This window comes from Pan paniscus, chromosome 11 (genome assembly GCF_029289425.2).
Source record: "Pan paniscus chromosome 11, NHGRI_mPanPan1-v2.0_pri, whole genome shotgun sequence".
NCBI classification, from domain to species: Eukaryota; Metazoa; Chordata; class Mammalia; order Primates; family Hominidae; genus Pan; species Pan paniscus.
The window spans coordinates 17,251,483-17,275,430 of NC_073260.2; the positions used below are offsets into that span (position 1 = coordinate 17,251,483).

Consider the following 23,948-nt stretch of genomic DNA (forward strand, 5'->3'; position numbering starts at 1 on the left):
TTGCTCCCATGCAAGTGGCCAGACGACCATACTTACAGAAACTCTGAAACAAAGTCATGAAGGGAACAGATGCGAGCGCCCTCTGCTGCTAAAAAGGAGGTTTGGATCTCTTAAGTTTATGACTTGGACATTTCAAGGCAGTTTATTCAGCAAGTGAAACCTCTGGACTAAAGCAAAGAAACAAGACACCTGGAAAGATGAGAGAGAAAGAGAGGCCACGTTCCTTGACAACTTCTGTGTTTCTTTCACCCTGTAGTGTCGAGCGAGGCAAAGTTCCCCTGTGTGCAGTCGTGGCCGCTGTGGTCAGTCTGGGGTGCTGTTACACCTTCTCGACCCCACTTCCTAAAAAAACAAATGCTGCTCCCTCAGGTGGGAGGGGAGAGCTTTCTCCTTGGTTTGGCTTCAAAATGATGGCAACTCCCAAAAATGGAAAGCAGGGGCTCAAACAGGTATTTGTATACCAATGTTAACCGACATTCTTCACAATAGCCAAAAGGTGGAAACAACCTAAGTCCATTGACAGATGAATGGATAAAAACGAGGTGGTGTATGCACACGACGAAATATTTTTCAGTCTTAAAAATGAGTGAAATTCGGACTCATGCTACAACATGGAGAAACCTTGAGGACATTATGCTACGTGAAATAAGCCAGACAAATACTGCATGATTCCACTGACATGAGGAACCAGGAATAGTCAAATTCATAGTGAGAAAGTAGAAATAGTGGTTCCCAGGGACTAGGAGAGAAGGGAATCCCGACTTATTGTTTCATAGACACAAAGTTTCAGTTTGGGAAGATAAAAGAGTTCCGGAGACCCATAGTGGTGCTGGTTGCACGACAATGTGAGTATACAGAATGCCATTGAATTGTACACTAAAAATGGTTAAAATGGCAAATTTTGTTATATTTTACCACAACAAAAAAAGTGATATAAGAAAAAGCAGTCAGGCTGGACGTGGTGGCTCACGTTCGTAATCTCAGCACTTTGGGAGGCTGAGGTGGGTGGATCATCAGAGGTCAGGAGTTAGAGACCAGCCTGGCCAAGATGGTGAAACCCCGTCTATACTAAAAATACAAAAAATTAGCCGGGCATGGTGGCCGGCTCCTGCAATCCCAGCTACTCACGAGGCTGAGGCAGGAGAATTGCTTGAACCCGGGAGGCGGAGGCTGCAATGAGCCGAGATCACACCATTGCATCCCAGCCTGGGCGACAAGAGCGAAACTCTGTAACAACAACAACAAAACAAAAACAAAAAAGAGACGCGGTGGTTCTGCTTGTAATCCTAGCACTTTGGGAGGCCGAGGCTGGCAGATCACCCGAGGTCAGGAGTTTGAGAACAGCCTGGGCAACATGGCGAAACCACGTTTCTACGAGAAACACAAAACTTAGCCGGGCGTGGTGGTACATTCGTGTAGTCTCAGCTACTCGGGAGGTTGGGGTGGGAGGATCCCTTGAGCTCTGGAAGTTGAGGCTGCTGCAGTGAGCCGGGATCGCGCCACTGCACTCCAGCCTGGGCGACAGAGAGAGACCCTGTCTAAAAAAAAAAAAAGAAAAGAAAAAGAAAAGAAAAGAAAAAGAAAAAATCGTTAATATCCTCAACTCGAGTGGGAATCTATAGGGGGCTTACCCATGCCCATGACTTCCCCATCCCATCGGGAGCTCCCTGAGAACAGGGAAAAGTGCCTCCCCTCTTATCTGGGGGCGCTCAGAGGACCAGCAGAGGGTTTCTTCAGCGGAACTCTCTCTGCTCCCCTAGGGCCTGGGCTGCTCACATCCATCGCACTGAGGAGGGTCCCATCCATTGCACTGAGGAGGGTCCCATTGGGGGGCTCCTCCTCCGTCCTATCGAGAGTTATCCCAGCGAGTGTTGGCGGGGACTGAGCCTCCTGCTTGAGGTAGTTGTTTTTACTCCCAGTCCCCAGGCTCACGAGCCCCACGCGCGCTCAATCTGCCCTCCCGCTTCTCCTCGCCACTCCGAGTTCTGCGCCCTCGAGATCCAGCGCATCCGCGGGGTGGGCGGGTCCTGGCGGCTCTTTGCCCTCTTCCAACATGGCCGCCGCTGCCTCTGTGACAGGCAGGGTCACGTGGGCAGCCTCGCCTATGAGGTCGCTGGGGCTCGGCCGGCGATTGTCCCTTCCCGGACCCCGTCTCGAGGCGGTGACTGCCGCTGTCAACCCGAGCCTGAGCGATCATGGCAACGGGCTCGGGCGGGGAACGCGTGGCAGCGGCTGCAGCGGCGGCAGTTTGGTGGCGGGCTGGGGCGGCGGAGCGGCGGCGGAGGCGGTGGCACTGGCACTGGCCCCGGCCCTGAGCGCCATGCGGCGGGGCAGCTCCGAGAGCGAGCTGGCGGCCCGGTGGGAGGCGGAGGCGGTGGCTGCGGCCAAAGCGGCGGCCAAAGCTGAGGCCGAGGCCACAGCGGAGACGGTGGCGGAACAGGTCCGCGTGGACGCGGGCGCGGCCGGGGAACCGGAGTGCAAGGCAGGGGAGGAGCAGCCCAAGGCCCTGGCCCCGGCCCCGGCGCAGCCCAGTGCGGCTGAGGAGGGGGACACCCAGGTCCTTCAGCGGCCACCGCCCACGCTGCCCCCGTCCAAGCCGAAGCCGGTGCAGGGCCTCCGTCCGCACGGGAAGCCCCGGGGCAAGGGCCGAAGCTGCAAGCGGAGCTCGGGCCACGGTTCCGGCGAGAACGGCTCCCAGCGGCCGGTCACCGTGGACAGCTCCAAGGCCAGGACCTCCCTGGATGCCCTGAAGATCAGCATCCGCCAGCTCAAGTGGAAGGAGGTGAGGCCCGGCCCGACCCGGCCGCGTGGGCACAGTGGGGTGGACAGGACGACCTCAGAGGTCTCGGCACGGCCCAGGTCAGGTCGGCGGGCGAGGGCTGAGCTCCTGCGGTGCACCACGCTCGGGCCTGCTTGTCAGCCGCAAAGTGCTCATCCTTCAAGGCCTACCCCCCAAAATCACCTCCTCCAAGAGGGCCCCCCAGACCCCTCCAGGTCAAGGTAGCCACTCACTCCTCTGCCTCCCTGCAGCTCTTTTTATGTCTCAGCCATCAGCATTTGCCTCTGCTTGTAGATATGTGTACGTCTGTCTCCTCCACCAGCTTGTAAGCCCCTGGGGCCCCGGACCCGCTCTCTCACTTCTTCATTGAAGTTATATTTGTTTAGCACTTGCTGTGTGACTCTTGGGCAGAGGAACAGTTTTTCTTTTGGAGGCAGACAGGCCTAGGGTCTCACTACACTTTGCTACTTAGCTGTGTGACCTTGAGTAAGTTGCTTCACCTCTTCAGCCTATTACCTTCTCTGTAAAGTGAGGCCAATTATACTTATCTCATCATCTTGTTAGCATTAGAAGACTCACTGCTTAGTGTTTTACAGCACAAGTCTGCAATAAATGGTAACTTATGTTGCCACCTTCTCCTTTCTCTCTTCTTCCACCATCATCACCATCACCACCACCAGCACTACCACTGTCCTCATGATCAGTGGTATAAAATCAGGCACTGTATTTTATATTCCAGGCTTGGCTTACAGCATGTGTCAGTAAGCAGTGAATGAAAGGGTGAATGAAGACATGAGTTATCATCCCTGAGCCCGTTTTAGACTGGCAGGGGATGGGATGTAGCACCAGTGACTCTAGAGGTGTCTGTTGCAGTTGGCTGCGTGGATAAAGCCATTTGACTTTATTTGCAGCATATAAGGTATTTAATGTGCTTTCAGGAGTGTCAGGAGTTTGATTAAGGATAGCTGAGTGTGGACACAGCCAGTGGTAACAGGGATCTGCTGCAGGTAACAGAGGACTCAGGTTCTTAGCCCTGTGCCTTGGCTATGGTAGATGCTTGGTAATGGTTTCATTAAGTTGGAACATACAGAGAGATGGCCACAGAAAGGACTGATGTGGTCAGAGGGTTGATGTCCCAATAGGAAAAAGTGCATTTGGTTTGGAGGGAAGTCAAGGATCAGGCAGAACCGACTTCCAGGTGGATAGGGTGTAGCCGTTGGGGAAGTCTGACTCCAAGTGTCTGGGCCCCCAACCTTGGGGCTTGGGATTCAGAGGGGAACTTTCATGCTGGGGAAACTTGGGGAAAACAAAGGCAGGCTCTCAGTTCTAAAGTATTTGGGTTTCTAGGCAGGGTCCCAGGTCCAGGCCAGAGATATGAGGGCTAGAAAAGGTACAACTGGACAACTTGTCAGTGCCGTGGTCTTAATGAAGGGAGAATCCAGCAAATAAAACCAGGCTATGGAGTCAGGCTAGGCAGATTGGCCCAAGTGGGGCCTCCACTTAGCTTATCCCTGTGGGAGAGAGAGAGACATGAAGCAGGCCAGATCTCGTTTGCTCGGAGAGATGGGGCCAGATGGACTAATACATCCCAGCCCAGGTTCGTTCACTCATTCCGTAAATGTCCACTTTGGAGGTGCCAAGTTCTTTGCTGGGCCCTGGGAACCAAACATACTTAAGATGTGACCCTTGCCCCCCAGGACTTCATGGTTCAATAGGGAATAAAACACAAGTAAAGGAATAATTGCGGTCATTACAGGTCATTACATTGCTGCTGCATCCTGAAATTCTCCCTTTTCATTTATTTGCATGGCTTACTCTTGTCACTTCTTTAGATGATACCTTCCCCATCAATCTCCAGCCCTTGGTATTTATTTTTTTTCCATAGTACTAAACTTCGCCAGGCATTATATTATGTATTGCTTGTTTATTGTCGTTTCCCTCACTAGAATGTAAGCTCCATGAGGGCAGGGGCTTTGTTTTGTTTATTGCTGTACCCGCAGGTACTTGGCACATAGAAGTTGCTCAATAAATATTTGTTGAATGAATGAATACATTATGTGATGAGTGTTTCTGTGTGAAAGTAGAAATGCTGCGGGAGGTAGAGGAGGGGCACCCAGGAAGGATTTCCTGGAGGAAATAAACCCGAGCTGAGTTGTGAGTGCTGAAAATGAACTGGAGTTATTTAGGGGCATGGACTTTGGATCCCTGGTTGCAGGAGTGGTATGGGCAAAGCAGAGGCCCTTTCAGGACTTTCAGTATGGCCGGATCATAGCGTGGGAGGTGGAGTGGTAAGAGATGGGGCTTCAGAAATGAGCAGGGATCAGATCATGTGCCATGCGATGGGATTTGGACCTGTTTGGGGGAGGAAGGCTATGTGAGCCATTAACAGAATTTTGACGTTCTTCCATTTATCAGGGCAAGTCAGTTAAACCCTTGAGGCCTCAGTTTGCTTATCTGTAAAGTAGGGGTGGACAGAGATAATTCAGCAGTTTCCAGTCTTTCTACTTCGGTAGCCGCATAATGGTAATGTTGATCTACATGAGACTGTTGCACTGGTCAACCCCAGTGGGTAGGCTTTTTCCAAGGCACTACCTGTAACTGCTTCTTCCACCTCCAACCCTGCCTTTTTTTTCCCACTCAGAGAGCACAATGGCATATAGGTGGAGATGTTTATTCTAGTATATTTTAAAACATAATTCACTGAGTGTGGTGGCTCATGCCTGTAATTCCACCGACTTGGGAGGCTGAGGTGGGAGGATCACTTGAGTCCAGGAGTTCAAGGATGCAGTGAGCTATGATTGTGCCACTGCACACCAGCCTGGGTGACAGAGCAAGACCCTGTCTCTAAAAAAAATATTGAAAATTAAAAAAACAATTCACTTGCAACAATAAGACTCTACTATTAGGCTTGTGATTATTACTGTCACCCTTCCTCATTAGTGCATGAAGTCCTGAGGGCAGGGGTGGTATCTGACTTATGTCCCTAATGCACAGCATATTCTAGGTGCTCAATAAATATTCATCAAATGAATTATGGAATATTTACAACAGAGCTTACATCACGTCTTGACACCCTAGTGTGGAGGTTGAAAAGTGCCAGAGTAGCTAAACTTTAAAGTTCCTTCCTGCTTTAAACTATGATTATAGTATTCTTAGTACCTCCTACAAAGTTGACTGCATGAAAACTAACATATATATATATATCCCTGGTACTAACAAAGTGCAAACACATGACCTTTCTTATGCCTGCCTTTCCCCATCTGTTATGAGGTGATATTGGATGAGATCATCTTGAACTCCCAGCGCTGTTTTAGGAGCAAGAACTTCTACTGGGGGCTGTGGTGCAAGGGTGTGAGCAACAGTATCTCTTGCAGCCCATGCTGTGTTGCTGTGGGTTTGGGGAGTACTCAGGTGGCTGGCTTTGGTGGGAGTGGATGAGTAGCCCAGGTAAGAAATAAGGTCATGAACACCAACCAGAGTGAAAGCTGTGTCTCCTTTTATGGGTGCATAGTGAGGAGCTATATATCACCGTCCACTTTAACAGGGTAGGACTGAGCCAGCATGTGAATTCAGAAGTTTGCTCAGCTGCAGGGCACACAATCTCGCTTCCTTTTTCACTTTTTTTTTTTTTTTTTTGAGACAGTGTGTCGTTCTGTCATCCAGGCTGGAGTGCAGTGGTGCTGTCTTGGCTCACTGCACTCTCACTACAACCTCTCCCTCAGAGGTTCAAGCAGTTCTCCTGCCTCAGCCTCCTGAGTAGCTGAGATTACAGGCATGTGTCACCATCCCTGGCTAATTTTTGTATTTTTAATAGAGATGGGGTTTCACCATGTTGGCCAGACTGGTCTTGAACTCCTGACCTCAAGTGATCTGCCTGCCTCGGCCTCTCAAAATGCTGGGATTACAGGCGTGAGCCACCATCCCTGGCTCCTTTTTAACTTTTCCTTATTCCACATATATTTAACAACAGCAACAATATGATAATAAATCTTTATGTAGCTCTTACTCTGTTCCAGGTGCTGTTTTAAGTGCTCTACATATATACAATTGTTTGATTCTCCCAACAGCTCAGTAAAGTAAATGCCTTATTGTGTCCGTTCTACATATGAGAACATGGAAGTACACAGAGGTTAACTTACCTGAGGCCACATAGCTAGTAAGGGACAGAGCTAGCATTTGAAATATGCATTCCATTTGAAACCAGGCTTCAATTCTGTGCTCTCTATTGGTAAACACTGGGCTGGAGGTCGCAGATGTAGATGTGAACAGGATACACTCCTTGCCCTCCAGGAGCTCCTGGTGTAGGAGGAGGAATACATGCAAACAGACAGTTACAGTTTGGTCTGGGAGGTGAGTGATTCAAGGATGTTCCATACAGAGTAGGAACAACAAGGCAGGCAGTATGGACCAGGTTTTACATGCAGGATGGGATGATGGCAGCTGAGGGAGCATATGGGGGAGTGGAGAGCGATGAAGAAGCCAGATCACAGAGCATGGTGAAGGCCATGCCAAGAAGCTTGCGCTTCTGACTGAATTTAATCACAGATTGCTTGCCATATATAGACCCGGCCTCCCTTGCCCACTCTCCTTCAGTCCCAAGTGAACCATGCCAGCCCTCAGATGATTCAGTTTGCAGTCATACCCGTTCTGGCCAGGTCTAATTTAACTGTGTCCACAATGTTAAATTTGTTTCTGAAAGGGAAGGATCACAGATGTTAGCTCTGTAAACTTGTAGACAAGACCGGAGTTACTCTCAAATAGCAAAATCATGTTTACAGAGTCACCACTGAAGTTGCAACATGAAAGAAAAGCATGGTTTCTGGTTCACCGGAGATGCTCAATGTTTATGGATTTGTATGGTCTTCTTCCCGTCCTGTGAAGACTCCCCATCTCCCGTGGATTCTTCTGTCATTTTGCTACCCTCATTAAAAAACACCTTAGAGGAAAGACACCATAGAGAGCGGATGCCACTTTTGTTGTGAGCTGCCCTCTTTGGAGATGTAGGTTGTGTTTATGTGCACAGTGGTGCCATGGCCACCAGCTAATGTGAATGAGGGCTCTGAGAGATTTCATAGCGGGACCTTTGTTGATGATAGTTTGAATAAGCCCCTGTCCCGAGATCTATTACAGTATAAAGTCTTTGTTTCAGAGACTCCAAATCATGCATTGTTCCCTGAAATTTATCCAGCCTTTCTTTAGAACAAGTATACACTTACTATATTGTCCTACTTACAACTTGTATAATATTAGTTACTGTTTATTAAATAGGGGTTATGTGCAAGGCATTGTACTGTTTTATGCTCGTGAAAAATTGTATTGAGAGGCTGAGGCACGAGAATTGCTTGAACCCAGGAGGCGGAGGTTGCAGTGAGCTGAGATCGCACCACTGCACTTCAGCTGGGATAACAGAGTGAGACTGTCTCAAAAAAAAAAATTGTATTGAGTATTTACTATGCATTATTTATTTAATCCTTGCAACAACCCTCTAAAATAGACTGCACTGTCATCTTCAACTTACAGATGAGGGAACTGAGGCTTAGAGAGGGGCCGGTACAGGGCCAGCCCATGGCCACACAGATAACCAGTGGCAGAGCCATCCAGGGCCTGGGCTTGTAGCCAGTTTTCAATCATATACCTTCTTCTTTGCTAATCCTTTGCAAAAACCATTCTGCAAGGAGTTATTCTATTATCATCACTATCATCATTACTATTCTCAAGTAACAGCAGAAGAAACTGAGGTGGGCACAGCAAGTAAGTGAGAAAGTCAGGGTTCAAACAGTAGCCTTTTTTTTGTTCCAAAACCCACTTTTAAGTGTTTTATGATTCTCTCCTTCTTAACCTTCCCATTCCTCATTTGACCCATAATTCAAGTGACCTTGGAGTTGGTCAGAATCAGGAGAGCAATAATGCAAATAGGACTTAAAATAAAACACACTGAAATATATCCTGCCTGGCAGAGGGAGCATTTGGTGCCTGCGCCTTCCAAATCCTGTCTTGCTGCTGCCCACAGGGGAGATGCAATTCCTGTGCCATTTGACTAGCTGGGTTGCCTTCCTCCTCTGTGGAATGTGAGCCTGCTATTTGGATCTTTCTGTCTCAGATTCCTTCTGGAAGAAGGTAGAGTATAAAATGAAATATTGGGTAGTCTAATCTTTCCTCCCTTTCTATTTTCAATGACCGCCATTGCAACTTACTGCCCATTTTAAAAAAAAGCACCATATTTAAAAACACTATATGCCCCACTCCATCAAATGTTCTCCTTCCACAGATACATTATTTTAATGTCTAATCTATTGGAATTTTTCCTTTGCAAGTTAAACTTGTCATAACATAAAAATCACAATTCACTACCATTGTTATTTGAACGATGCAATTCGGGTAATAGCTTCATGAATCCACACCAACTCCTTAAACAGTCCTTTAAAAGACAATAAATTCAAGGGGCTCACATTCAAGCTCTATAACTCCTATAAATTAAAATCGTGTCTGTGTGTTTTTAAGCAGGTGTTGTGATGGTTAGGCTGTTTTCTGTGTTATAAAACATACAGTGTATTGTGCCACAATTTTGGTAGTGTTTTGGGTTCTGGTTTTGTATCAGCAGAAGTTTAAGGCGAAAATTTAATCATGCATTTTATTTTTTATTTAAATCTGTTCTTGAACATATTGTAAAAGTAATCGACCACTGTTTAAGTGCCTTCTCTCAAGGGGAAGTGTTGCATTTTGTAGTTGGCATGGGCTTTGAAATCAGACAGATGTGGGTTAAAATCCTTGCCTCTGATTGCTTGTGTGACTAAACTCTGTACTAAATACAGAACCTCTCTGAGACTCAGTTTCTTCAGCTGTAGCAATGGGCTAGTGCTATCTATCTCACAGAATTTTTGTGAGAGTAAATGAGGGAATGTATGTAAATTGACTTAACCCAATGCTTGGCACACTGCAGGTATTCAGTGTTGATTGTTTTCTTTCTATCATGTAATTACAGGCTTGGTTATTTGATCTATTTTTTCTTAAACAGGGGGAAAATTTAATATAAAATGTAGTCCATATATGTATGTTATTGGTTAGTCAGAGCAGGTGACCAGCTAATTTGACTTATCTAATAGATATTTTGAGATCTACTTTGTGCCAGGCTGTATTTGGGATCTTGGGGATACAGCAGATGACACAGCCACTCACAGATGGCTGCAGCGTAAGGGACAGTTGCATTTTGGGTGAATGTCAACTTGATGTAGTCTAGGTTTAAGATGTTAAAAAATAACACTGATTTTATGTTTTTTTCTTTTTAAATCAATTATACTTCTAAAGTTTCCTGAGTCTAATTGAATGTTTTAAAGTCTCCATTCTGGACCTGGTGCCTATGTCATACTTTGTTTTTTGTTTGTTTGTTTGTTTGTTTGAAATAGAGTCTCGCTCTGTTGCCCAGGTTGGAGTGCAGCGGTGCGATCTCAGCTCACTGCAACCTCTGCCTCCTGGGTTCAAGCGATTCTCCTGCCTCAGCCTCCTGAGTAGCTGGGACTACAGGCGCCTGCCACCATGCCCAGCTAATTTTTGTATTTTTGGTAGATATGGGGTTTCACCATGTTGGCTAGGCTGGTCTCGAACTCCTGACCTCAGATGATCTGCCCGCCTCAGCCTCCCAAAGTGGTGGGATTACAGGCGTGAGCCACCGCGCCTGGCCTGTCTCATACTTTGGTGTGTTAATTATGTACATCACCACGGGAAACTCATTTTAGCCGTTTAAGTGACATCAGTATCTTGACTTTGGGTTTCACAGGGAAAACAGATGTTATTCTACATGAAAGTACCCACCAGCTGTGTGGAAAAGATACAAATTTTCTGGGTCACGCAGTGGCTCCGTGCCCCTGGACAAGTTGCTTTACCTCATCCCTAAGACTGAGTATAAAATACTAGCTAGTTGTTGTGAGGATGAAGCCAGAAAATCTTAAAAGCGCCTGGCACTTTAAAGTAAGAATACATGTTGGTTTGACTTTCCCTCTGGTGAATCTCTATGACATCTTAATTAAATTTTGTAACAGAAAAATGGATGGTGTGAACAGGCAGATCAGCTTGCCATCCTCTAATTAGGTTTGAACCCCTCCTTTCCTTGTGGTTGTTCCTCTGAAGCCGAGTCATGTCCCTGAGATTCCTCCACAGAGGTTATTGTTTTGCTGGAGAGAACGATTAGGTTTCTCTATTCCAGGAGGACTTGCATCTCTCCTTCCTCCTCGTATCAAATTGTGCCTTGCCAGCTGCTGCCGCTGCCATTTGCATGCGTGTTCGTTTCCCTGGGTGTTTCTGAACCATTATCTAGTAATTTTTATAAATGCTTTATAAGTCCTTGCAGGCATTTCTGGCAGCTTCCTTCCCTCTCCCACATGCTTCTCTGTCATCTGAATAAAACCTTCGCACCCTTAATGAAGCTGGAAGAATGGGCAGTTTATCTCCTGTGTAGTCTTCCCTGGGTACGGTTTTGCTTTTCAAATAAGTTCCTCAGTACATCTGCCTAGAACTCTGATGAAGGCCAGTTTTCCTATTTTGTTCTTTATACTCATAGGGAGATTCTATTTCTCATTGTGTCAGAACTGTGGGTTATTGGAATTTTAAAAAACAACAGTGGACCATTTTTTGGACATCTTAGATTATGTATAAATAACTTCGTTCCAATTCCAGAAATAATATATGCTTATAAAAATTTATACTGTTCCCAAGCATATAAAATAAAAACTGAAACAAACCACCTACCCCATCCCCCTCCCTTCCCATCCTCCCCTCTAATTCCACTTCTGAGAGGTGACACCAGAATCCCAATTTGACATGTATCTTTACAGACTTCTTTCTTTTTTTTCGAGATAGAGTCTTGCTCTGTCAGCCAGGCTGGAGTGCAGTGACGCAATCTTGGCTCACTGCAACCTCTGCCTCCCGGGTTCAAGCAATTCTCCTGCCTCAGCCTCCCAAGTAGCTGGGATTATAGGTGCATGCCACCACACCTGGCTAATTTTTGTATTTTTAGTAGAGACGGGGTTTCACCATGTTAGCCAGGCTGGTCTCGAACTACTGACCTTGTGATCTGCATTCCTTGTCCTCTCAAAGTGCTGGAATTACAGGTGTGAGCCACCGTGCCTGGCCCAGATTTTTTTCTTATTCTTGTACATATCAGGATGGCTAAATTGTGCTATGGTAAGAACCACAAAATAGCAGTGCCTTAATACAACCAAAGTTTATTTCTTGCCCATGCTATGGGTTCAATGGGGGCTGGTGGAGTTGGGGAGCAGGGGTCTCTCATCATCTTGGTTATTGAGATCGTGGTCTCTCATTGTGACACGTGCTTTCATGAGTCACTGAGGGAGGGAAAGAGCATGTGGTGGTGAATTTGCACTGGTTTTTAAAACGTCTACCCAGAAGTGATGCATCACCTCAGCTCGCATTTGATTCGCTGAAGCAAGTTACATGGCCATGGCTAACCTCAGAGGGATGGGGGATGCGCAGTCCCACCATGAGGGTGTAAAGAGGAGAATCAGGCTATTTGGTAAACTGTGCTAATTACCACCATGATATCATATGTAGAGATACGAATATATGCTGTATATAAATATAAATATACACATATTTTATTTTTTCTTTCTAGAGAGGGTCTTGCTCTGTCACCCAGGCTGGAGTATAGTGGCGCAATCTCGGCTCACGGCAACCTCCACCTCCTGGGCTCAAACCATCCTCCCACCTCAGCAACCCTCGCCCCCCAGGAGCTGGGACTACAGGTGCACACTATGCCCAGCTAACTTTTTATATTTTTTTGTAGAGACAGCATTGTGCTATGTTGCCCAAGCTAGTCTCCTGGGCTCAAGTGATTCTCCCGCCTCAGCCTCCCAAAGTGCTGAGATTACAGGTGTGAGCCACTGTACCCAGCAGATATTTCATTTTTTAAAATGCTGCAGTTATACCATGTAGATAGTGTTTGGCAACTGCTGTTTTAGCAGTACCTCATATACATCTTTCTCTGTTAATATATATAGATTCATTTCATTTTAACAACCTAATAGTCCATTTTATATACCATAATTTATTGACGGATGTTGTTTCTATGTGTTTTCTTTGCTATTAGAAACAGTGGTGCAATAAACATCACTCTTCAGATGCTTTTTTTTTTTTTTTTGAGACAGAGTCTCGCTCTGCCACCTAGGCTGGAGTGCAATGGCACTATGTTGGCTCACTGCATCCTCCGCCTCCCAGGTTCAAGCAATTCTCGTGCCTCAGCCTCCAGAGTAGCTGGGATTACAGGTGTGTGCCACTATGTCTAGCTGTTTTGTATTTTCAGTAGAGACGGGGTTTCACCATGTTGGCTAAGCTGGTCTTGAACTCCTGACCTCAAGTGATCTGCCTCCCTTGGCCTCCCAAAGTGTTGGGATTACAGGCTTGAGCCACTGCACCTGGCCTTTTCAGACATTTTAAGTGTGTATTTGTGCAAATACTTCTGTAGAATAAATTCCTAGGATTGTTGGGTGAAAGGGCATATGTACTTTATATTTTGATTGTTACTATCAAATTGCCCTCAGCAGGGTTTGAGACTGCCTGTTTTTGCATATCTGCTCCAATACTATATACTATTCATCTTGTGTATCTTTGCCAGACTGACAGGTAAAAATGTGTTCTTTTAATTTACATTTCTCTGATTGTCAACAAGGTTAAACTTTTTGCATAAGTTGATTTGTCATTTGTCTTGCTTCATCTGTGAAATGACTGAATCTATTTTTTGTTCATTTTATCTTTTGGGTTGTTTTGTTTATGTTTTTTCTTATTGGTTTGTAAATATTATGGTTACTTTTTATCTCATATGCATTGTAAATATTTCCCCCTGTTGGTTATTTAAATGTCTACCAAATAATCATTTGCCTTGCATGATCCACATTACAATTAAAAAATTTCTTCTTCTCATTCACTAAAAACAGTCCTTAATTACTTTTGACTTGTTAGCTCAAGAAGGCAGAAGAAACACATAATTCTGCCTTCAGGTGCTATGAAATACCTAGTGAATTAAGAGATTATGTGGAGAGCCTTAGAGTTTTACATGTCCATGGAACTGGATATTTTATATGAAACTTTCACATAGATTTATCTAACATGACTTTGACTTTGTGCAGTAAGTATGGTAGATTTCATTATTTCTGTTGTACAGATGTCCCTGCATCTATAGATTTGGGTTTGAATCCCCACCACGTATTAGTTCTGTCACATGGGGCATCATGGTACTTAGGGGGTTATTCCATGTTAATCATATAGGTAACATGTATGGCAAAGTCAGTACGCAATCAGTGTTTGTTCTCTTTCAACTCTTCCACTCTTCAGAGGTGTTAAGAGACACACAGCTTAGATCTAGAGGCTGGCTCTCCTGGCTTGTAGGCCAGGTCTTGTTCTAGTGGACCGTATTGCTCTTCTGAAGACAGTGTGAGTTCCTGGCCCCTTTAGAAATAAGAACATCAGAGTTAGTGTTTACATAAGTCCTTCAGTGCAGGACTGGGCTTTGAGCCTGGACGTTGGTTTTATTTAAAAAGCACATTTCTCACTTATATAAATAATCCTTGTACATTGCTTAAAAATTTGGAAAAAATATTTTTAAAACATTTATAGTCCTACCATTGATATGGAATGACTGCTTTCACGTTGAAGCATTTCTTTCCAGTATTTCTTCTGGGCATATATATTTTTTTGTTTTACAAATCTGATACAATTTTATTGTATCATTAACATTAATGTCCACATTATAATTTAAACATTTTTCCTTGCTATACAACTTTTTGTTAATGTCATTTTAATTGCTGCAAAATATTTCATTCAGTGGGTTGTATTTCATTATTTATTTTCCTGGTATTAAATGTTTAGATTGAACCCTCTATTAAAAATTATTCAGGAATGTGCTTCCTTCCTATATTTCATGTTCTTTTCTTTTTCTTTTTTTTGTCTTTAGAGACAAGGTTTCACTCTGTCGCCCAGGCTGGAGTGCAGCAGGATGAACATAGCTCGCTGCACCCTTGAACTCCTGGCCTCAAGTGATCCTCCCACCCCAGCCTCCAAACTAGCTAGGACTAAAGACGTGCGCCCCCATGCCAGCTAATTTTTGTATATATATATTTTTTTTGTAGAGATGGGGTCTCCATATGTTGCCCAGGCTGGTCTTGAACTCTTGGCCTCAACGATCCTCTGGCTTGAGCCTCCCAGATTGCTAGGATTACAGGTGTGCGTCACTGCACCCAGCATATTTCATATTACTTTCTTAAGCTAACTTTCCAAAAATGAAATAATTAGACCACATGGAATGTACATTTTAAGGCTTTTGGAATATATGGCCAAATTGCTTTCCAAAATAGTTTTAGCAATTTATGCTCAGCTCTGAGGGTTCCTATAAATACTTACTTTTGAAGAATATAATGACAAATACTGGAGAAGAGAGTGAAACAAATGAATCTTCTCCAACCTATGGGCCCTGTCTTCACCAAATACTTAATTCTAATCATCAGTGCATAGTTCAAAGTGGGGCATTTTGATATGGCTATTTTGGTGTGGCCATTATGCCTAATTTGAAACAGCCATATCACAATGTAAACTCACTCTTTTTAATATTCAAATAATGTATTCAGTAGACATGCTTGGCTTTGTCTTTATCCTTGACCTTCTTTTTTTATTTTTAAAATAAAAAGAGGTGGTGTCTCACTATGTTGCCCAGGCTAGTCGTGAACACCTAGCCTCAAGTGATCCTTCCACCTCGGCCTCCCAAAGTGCTGGGATTCTAGGTGTGAGCCACTGTGCCTGGCTCATCCTTGACCTTCTCATTAGTTCTAACTCCTTATGTCATCCCTGATCTTCTATCCAGAGGTAGGGCTTAAGCATTTCACATACTTTGGCAGTTTTATTGCCAAAAGTTTTGATAGGTGATTTCTTTTTTTTTTTTTTGAGACAGAGTCTTGCTCTGTCGCCCAGGCTGGAGTGCAGTGGTGCGATCTCAGCTCACAGCAACCTCCACCTCCTGGGTTCACACCATTCTCCTGCCTCAGCCTCCCGAGTAGCTGGGACCACAGGCGCCCGCCACCACGCCCAGCTAATTTTTTGTATTTTTAGTAGAGACGGGGTTTCACCGTGTCAGCCAGAATGGTCTCGATCTCTTGACCTCATGCTTCACCCGCCTCAGCCTCCCAAAGTGTTGGGATTACAGGCGTGAGCCACTGCATCCAGCCAGTTTTGATAGGTGATTTCTTAGGTTTTGTCAAAATATTTCTGGAGTTAAAAAAAAGGGGGGGGTTACATTAAGAGCTGCATTAAAATGTCATATGCCATCATTAGCTATTAGGGAAATGAAAATCAAAACCACAGTGAAATACCACTTCATACCTATTGGGTTATCTATAATAAATAAGACAGATAGTACATGTTGGCAGGGATGTGGAGAAATTGGAACCCTCATACACTCTTGGTGGGGCTGTAAAATGGTGCAGCCATTTTGAAAAACAATTTGGCAGTTCCTCAAATGTTAAACATCCTAGCAGTTCTCTCCTGATATATACCCAAGAGAAACCCAAGAGAAACGAAAACATGTGTGCACATAACAACTTGTACACTAATGTTCATAGTAGCATTATTCACAATAGCCAGAAAGTGGAAACAATCCAAATGTCCACCATAAGGTAGTATGCAACCTGATGGAAGCTGTAACAGTACTCTAAACTTTCTTCGTAAGAATGAGCTTTGTTTTTTTCAGGGAAAATTTGAATATTTTCCTGAAGAACAAAGTTCAGTCTCCTTATGAAGGCTCCATATGACGCTTTTCACAACCCAAGATGCAGTATGTCTTGGTGGGTGTAAGCATGAGCTTTAGACCTACACAGATAGGGGTTTGAAACAACTCAATGTGTAACTTTTGGCATATTTTGCTCTGAAACTCAGTTTCTTTTTCTGTAAAATGGGCATAATACAACCATATTTCATGGAGTTATTTATTGCCAGCATAAAAAGCTATAATCATGTAAAGTGCCAGGTACATAATGAAGACTCAGTTGAATATTTAAAAAAATTAACACTTGGCCCTAGCCTTCTCTAGGCTTATTTCCCATATTCCTTGAACTTTGTGCACTACTGATACCACACTGCATGTGGTTTGCTTGAGCCTTCATGCTGTGCTATTCCTCTTGACCTTTGTTCATGTTTTTCCTCCTCTGAATGCTCCCTCCCTTTGTTTGGCTACCTTTTTACGTATCCTTCAAGAATTAAGTTTTACCTCATCTTTTCCATATATCTTCCCTGACCCCCACACACATGCCCCAGGCTAGGCTAAGTCCCCTTCCTTGGGTCATTTAGAGTATTTTATATGTATCTCAATTTGATTAGTTTTTTCAAAGAAGCAACTTTTGACTTTATTGATCATCTCCATTGTATCTTTTTTTCTATTTCATGGCTTGCTGCTCTTTATTACTTCTTCTCTTCTACTTTTTGAGGTTTATTTTGTTGTTCTTTTTCCAATATTAAGTTGGCTGCTTTGCTAATAAAAGCACTCAAGACTACAAATTTGCCTCTAACTACTGCTTTAGCTACACCTATGAGTTTTATTATGCAGTATTTAAAAAATCACCTTGTAGTTCTATGTATTTTACATTTTCATGAAGATTTCTTCCTTGACCCATGGGTTATTTAGATTTGTGTTTCAAGAACATTTCTAAGCAAATAAGGTTATTTCTACTTATCTTTTTGTTGTTAATTTCTAACTTAATTTCATTGTGGTTAGAGGATGTTTTTTCTTTCCTTCCTCCTTCCTCCCATCTTTTTTTTTTTTTTTTTTCAGGTTTTTGCTTTATGGCCTAATACGTGGTCAGTTTTTGCAAATGTTCCATGTATGCTTGAAAACAACATGCATTCTCTAGTTATTGAAAGCAATATTTTACATATGTATGTTAGATTAACTTATGAATTGCATTATATAAATTTTGTAGCCCTGATTTTTGTCCAATATTTTACATATGTGTGTTAGATTAACTTGTGAATTGTATTATATAAATTTTATAGCCCTGATTTTTGTCTGATCTATTAAGAGTTATGTTAAAAATTGCTTCTGTGATTGTGGTTTCATATCTTTTTTAATTGATTTTTTTTCTTGTTCATTTTCTCCCTGCACTAGTCTGGAAGTTACATATTCTATTTTTATTCTTCTATTGATTACCCTAGAAAATTTAATATGTGTGTATAATTTCACAAAGCCTAAGGTTACTGTCTTTATTCTCTTTTTAACAACGCAAGGATCTTTAGTATGCTTTTTCATTTTGGCCACATCACTTCTGACATATATGCGTTTCTTGTCCAATATTTTAGTCCTATCTTATTCTTTTTTGAACTTCACAAATTAGGCGTTATTGGTATTTTATATAGTCTGTGTCCTTTTGAGTTACCCACATTTGCCATTTTCTTTGTTTGCTATTCTATTTTACAACTCAGACCTACCTTCTGGGGTCATTTCCTTTCTCTTGGAAGTATGTTTTAATAAACTCAGTTTTTATTTGTCCAAAATTACCTTCATTTTCTCCTCGTTCTTGGAAAATAGTGTTGCTGTACATACTGTTCTAAGTTGATAGCTATAGGGTCTCAGTGCTTTGAAGATATGCCACTGTTTTTTCATTTCCATTTTGCTGTTGAGAAGTCAGTTGTCAGTCTAATTTTTTCTTCTGCTAGTAAAATGTCTTTCACTCTGGCTGTTTTTAAAATCCCTTTGTCTTAGATGTCTTCGCTGTCAGTAAGACATTTCTAGGTGAGGATTTTTTTCTGATTTATTCTTCTTGGGATTTGTTGGGATTCTTGTCTCTGAGGTTTGGTATCTTATCAATTATGGAAATACTGTCTTTCATCCACTCTTTCTCTTCTGTCTTTTTGGAATTCTGATTTAGATGTTAGGCCTTTTTTTTTTTGATGGTGATCTTATGTTCCTTGGAACTTTACTTGCTGATCATTCTTCGAGGCTTAGGTTTCAAGTTAGAATCTTCCTTTTATACAGATGCCTCAGGGGGCTCTACTACCCAGAACACTTAAAACTACATTTTTTGGTGTTAGACTTTTCTTTTGGTTATAGGTGTAGGATGAATTCTGACTCCATACTTGGATAGGAAGGTATCATGGTTAGACATTCTGAGCAGAGACTTATTCCTTTTATTTCCCCTTTCCTGAGGCAAGGCCAAAACACAGAAGGTTTGCTTCCAGTTTCACCCACTGAGGATGTGGCATTTCAGAGGGCCTGGCTTGGTATGGGAATTTCCAGTCTGATTCTTGCCTTGCCAGCAGACACTCGGGGGCCAGACCACATGCAGAGGCCAGACCACTGCCAACATGTACAGGGAGCAAGATAACTACACTTTTAAAAAGATCGCTCTGGTTGCCTTATGGAGGATGGCTTACAGACGGCTTGAAGAGTGGAGGCAGAGAGGCAAGTTAGGATGCTATTATAAACCTCAGGAGAGAGGTGTTGGCCCCGGGACAGACAGAATGGTGGTTGATGGGGAAGATTATTGATTAAGAAGATCCGTCTCTTCCCATAGACTGTAAGATACCCAGCCTCAGGGTGACTATCATCACAAAGATGTTGTTTTTCATCTCTGAGTCCTTCCAGTGCCTGGCACAGAGAAGGCATTCACAGATGCTGATTGAATTGAACTGTGGAATCAATAATGGTTCTAGAGCTGATTTTTTTTCTACCTTCTAAATGACTATTTTCCTTAAAGGGAAATGACATGAAGGGATTCCAGGCAGTGAACTCATGCCTGTCTCTGGCATTGCGAAGTCCAGTCCAGAAATAGAGAGCCAGCTGTTTGTAAGCCCAAAAGCCTTAGGTTTTGGAAGGGTTTACTTTCCATGATAACGTAGCTTTCTTTAGCCTGTGCACTTGTTCCTTACTTAAGGAGTCTCAGACTCTGCTTGAGATTACTTACACAAAACCTTACCATCTTACTGGATTTTTATGGCATTTTCTTAGAAATTACTAAACTTTATGACTCTCTAGGAAGGTTGCAAAGATGTTCCTCTAATGATATATTACAGCTATGAAAACTTCTTCCTCCTAAGGCGTTCTTTTTGGAAAAATGCTCTGTGTTTAGAGAACGAAGGGAGAGGCAAGTGGTTCCTGCTGTGTGACAGTTTAATAAGCTTTAGCTGGTCACTAAGAACTGTTATTCTAAGAATGTATGCAACACTTTTCCATTAACTGTGCAGAAGTATTTCTAGAAGGTATGGTAAAATAAAGCATATATATGTGATTTTTAACTTTTGAGGCCTGGATGTTCTTTATTATTCATTCAACAAATATGTGTTGAATGTCTGCTGTGGCCCAAGGCCTGTGCAAGACACGGGTGATCACTATCAGACACCATCCCTGTGATCCCTACTCACCCATCGTGTTCTTTTGTGTTAATTAGAAAAAGGCACCCATTCCTCAAGGAAAGAATATTAAATTCATCAATATAGTACTTACATATCAATAGCAAATTTTTTACAACAATGGATTATTAATGATAAATGAATGTTGGTTATTAATATTTATATAGTATTGTTGATTTGAACTTGAAATTCAGAAATATTCTGCCACAGTAAGCAAACAGCAGATTATTGAATTACAATATGAATGTGAATCTGATACCAATGAGGGATTTTAAAAAAAATTTAAAGGGACTCATCAATCATCTATCAAATGTCAAAGCAGATCCCTATTTAGAAACACAGACTATTTTAGATATGATTACATCAACAAGGTCTTTTTTTTTTTTTAAGAGACCAGGGTGTCTTGCTGTCTTGCCCAGGCTGGAGGGCAGTGGCACAATATCAAATTCTTGGGCTCAAACCATCCTCCTACCTCAGCCTTCCAAGTAGCTGGGACTAGGCGCATGCCAACCCACTCAGCTATTTTTTTTTTTTTTTTTTTTTTGTAGAGACGAAAGTCTTACTGTATTGCCCAGGTTGCTCAAACTCCTGGTCTCAAGCAATCCTCCTGCCTCAGCCTCCCAAAGTGCTGGGATTGTAGGTGTGAGCCACCATGCCCAGCACATGGTCTCTTGATTATTGAATTTGTCAAAGGGGAACAATACATACTGGCTTATTAAAATAAGACATGACTGCCATTGCCAGAAAATTCTTGTTGTAAATAAAAAAACCACCCAAATATAAAATCAACTGATGTTAGTTTACAAAACCAAAATATTTCTCAATTCCCAGTTTAAATCAACAAGTACCTTCATGATGACAATATGTGTTATACAATAACTTACATTTGTTATCATGAATAATCCATTTGTTTACAGCTTATAATTATAAAAATATTCCATATGTTAAAGTGTTAAAGATGTTTACCTGTGAACAGCATCATGGCACTGTTTTTTTTTTTTTTTTTTAAATTGAGACGGAGCCTTGCTCTGTCGCCCAGGCTGGAGTGCAGTGGCACGATCTCGGCTCACTGCAACCTCCGCCTCCCAGGTTCAAGCAATTCTCCTGCCTCAGCTTCCCAACTTGCTGGTATTATAGGTGCACACCACCACACCTGGCTAATTTTTTGTATATTTGGTAAAGATGGGGTCTCACCATGCTGGCCAAGCTGGTCTCAAACTCCTGACCTCAAATGATCCACCTGCCTCAGCCTCCCAAAGTGCTGGGATTACAGGTGTAAGCCACTGCGCCCGGCCAGCATCATGGCACTCTTGTACGTGACTTAAAAAGCCACACATGGTGGCCTTGGATGCTCTGTGCTGGGGGAAGCAGACGTAGCTGATGAGTCCACTGTGGGCTGCTAAGAGCCCTATCGGAAGTATGTACAAATATGGTGGGTGACAGAGGAAGGCAAGATGAGGTCAGCCCGGAGGTAGAGAAAGGCTTGTGTGAATGAGAGGCTTCTGGGCAAGTAAGGGCCATGGCCTTTTTAACATATTTTGGCTGTAAGTAGCCTTTAAGCCTTCTTTCCTGGTTCTGGCTACTTTCTGGATACATGAGATAGCTGTGTTCCAGATGGGTGAGGTGTTTCTGTCTTTAGATAGACTATCTGATCTTCTTTCTGCCTGCCTACAACTTCCCCTGTCTTCAGGTCTCAGCTTAAATCTCACTTTCTTTAAGAAGCCTTCCCGGCTCCTTCCTTCCCCACCTTGGGTTGATGCTCCTGCTTTGTGCTCCCTCAGACCCCATCATAGCATGAATCAACTTTATTGTGGTGATTGCTTGTTTGATTTTCTTTCTTTCCCACAAGATTTTATTTTATTTTATTTCATTTTCTGAGATGGAGTCTCACTTTGTTGCCCAGGCTGGAGTGCAGTGGTGCAATCTTGGCTCACTGCAACCACTGGCTCCCAGGTTCAAGCGATTCTTGTGCCTCAGCCTCCCGAGTAACTGGGATTACAGGTGCATGCCACCATGCCTGGCTAATTTTTTGTATTTTAGTAGAGATGGGGTTTCACTGTGTTGCCCAGGGTGGTCTCAAATTCCTGATCTCAAGTGATCCGCCTATCTCAGCTTCCCAAAGTGCTGGGATTATAGGTGTGAGCTACCAACCCTGGCCACCCACCAGATTTTAAATTCAACAAGTATAAGGGCCACATCTGTCTTGTTCATTATTGTTATTATTGGATCCTCATACTGCACAGTGCCTGATAGACGATATAAGCAGATTTTGATAAATATTGGCTGAAGTAATTTTCTCATTCATTCCTCAAACATTTTCTAAGCCCTTACTTTGTGCCATGGACCCTGCCAAGCGTGGGCAAACAAAGAAATGACACCCTGTGTGTCCCTTCCCCGGAGAGCTCCCTCTCTGCTTATTACTATCCGGTGTAGGAAGCGCGATGTTACAGGGAAGGAGGAGGGGAGGGACGGCTGGCTTAGGTTAAGGGTCAGAGGGGTTCTCCTCTAGGATGCACCTCTGAGCTGGATCTGGAGGATGAGGGGTGAGCAAGGTAGCAGGGGGCAGGGGCTCAGCATGGATTGTGGCATGGTGGCAAGCGAGAACACTGGGTGTTTAGGAGACTGCAAACTTTTATTTTTTTGAGACAGAGTCTTGCTCTGTTGTCCAGGCTGGAGTGCAGTGGCACGATCTCAGCTCACTGAAACCTCCACTTCCCGGGTTCAAGCAATTCGCCTGCCTCAGCCTCCCGAGTAGCTGGGATTACAGGTGTGTGCCATCACACCCTGCTAATTTTTGTATTTTTAGTAGAGACGAGGTTTCACCATGTTGACCAGGCTGGTCTCGAACTCCTGACCTCAAGTGATCCACCCACCTCAGCCTCCCAAAGTGCTAGGATTACAGGTGTGAGCCACCGCACCTGGCTGACTGCTAACATTTTACTCCGGCTGGATCACAGGATGTGGGAGGAGAGTGAAGGGAATGGATCAGAGAGGTATGCAGGAGCCAAGTCATACAGAACTGAGCGGCAAGCAGAGACCTCTAGGGAGCCATTGGCAGGTATCTATTTTAAACTTTTAGAGACTGGGTTTTGCTATATTGCCCAGGCTGGCCTCGAACTCTTGGGCTCAAGTGATCCTCCTGCTTCAGCTTTCTGAGTAGCTGGGATTATAGGTGCATACCATCATGCAGGCCTACACTGGAAGGTTTTAAACAGGGGTGTATGTGTGTGTGTGTCTGTGTGTGTGTGCGTGTGTGTGTGTGTGTGTGTGAAAAATCTGATTTGTATATTAGAAAGACCCATCTGGCTATGGTGTGGAGTGTATTTAGGGGTTGCAGTGGTGAGCTGGAAGTGGGGACACCCTCCTTGAGGGCAGAGAGCATTGCTTCCTCCTCAGTCTCTAACATCTGGCGAGCAGCTGGTGTCCAGTAAGCACTGAAGTGATGCTTTGTGATGGAGTCAATCTGCAGAGACAGCAAGGTAGGATTCAAAAGTCCTTTATTGCAGAATGGCAGCAGAATCACCGCTGTCACTTTACTGAGTCTCCCGCAACCCTCTGAGTGAGTAGGGGAATAGCATTAGTTCCACTTTTCAGGCCAGGTACCTGATCAGGCCTGACCAGAGGACATGTCCCTGGTCACACAATCTTTGTGGGTGGCAGGTCAAGCACCTTCTCCTTCATCCCGTGCTGCACCTAGGGGCTGGGCTGGGGGGCGGCAGCAGTGCTGGGGAGAGCGAGGCTTGCTGGTTTCTCTCCTCTCTAGGGACCACCCTCC

The 23,948-nt window shown here is 43.8% G+C and overlaps 1 protein-coding gene across 3 annotated transcripts in view; it reads left to right on the forward strand.

Annotated features, from left to right (window-relative positions):
- Positions 1 to 994: 994 nt before the first annotated feature.
- The window catches only part of TTLL11 (tubulin tyrosine ligase like 11), a 279,224-nt gene continuing 256,270 nt past the window's right edge, over positions 995 to 23,948 (forward strand). Inside the window, exon 1 of one of the 3 annotated variants that reach the window (XM_003833114.5) lies at positions 995 to 2,782. In XM_003833114.5, the coding sequence (XP_003833162.2) occupies positions 2,054 to 2,782 (729 nt within the window). In that variant the 5' untranslated portion in view covers positions 995 to 2,053. The remainder of the gene's footprint in view (positions 2,783 to 23,948) is intronic. The other 2 variants (XM_014346269.4, XM_055117668.2) reach the window with 2 other exon arrangements.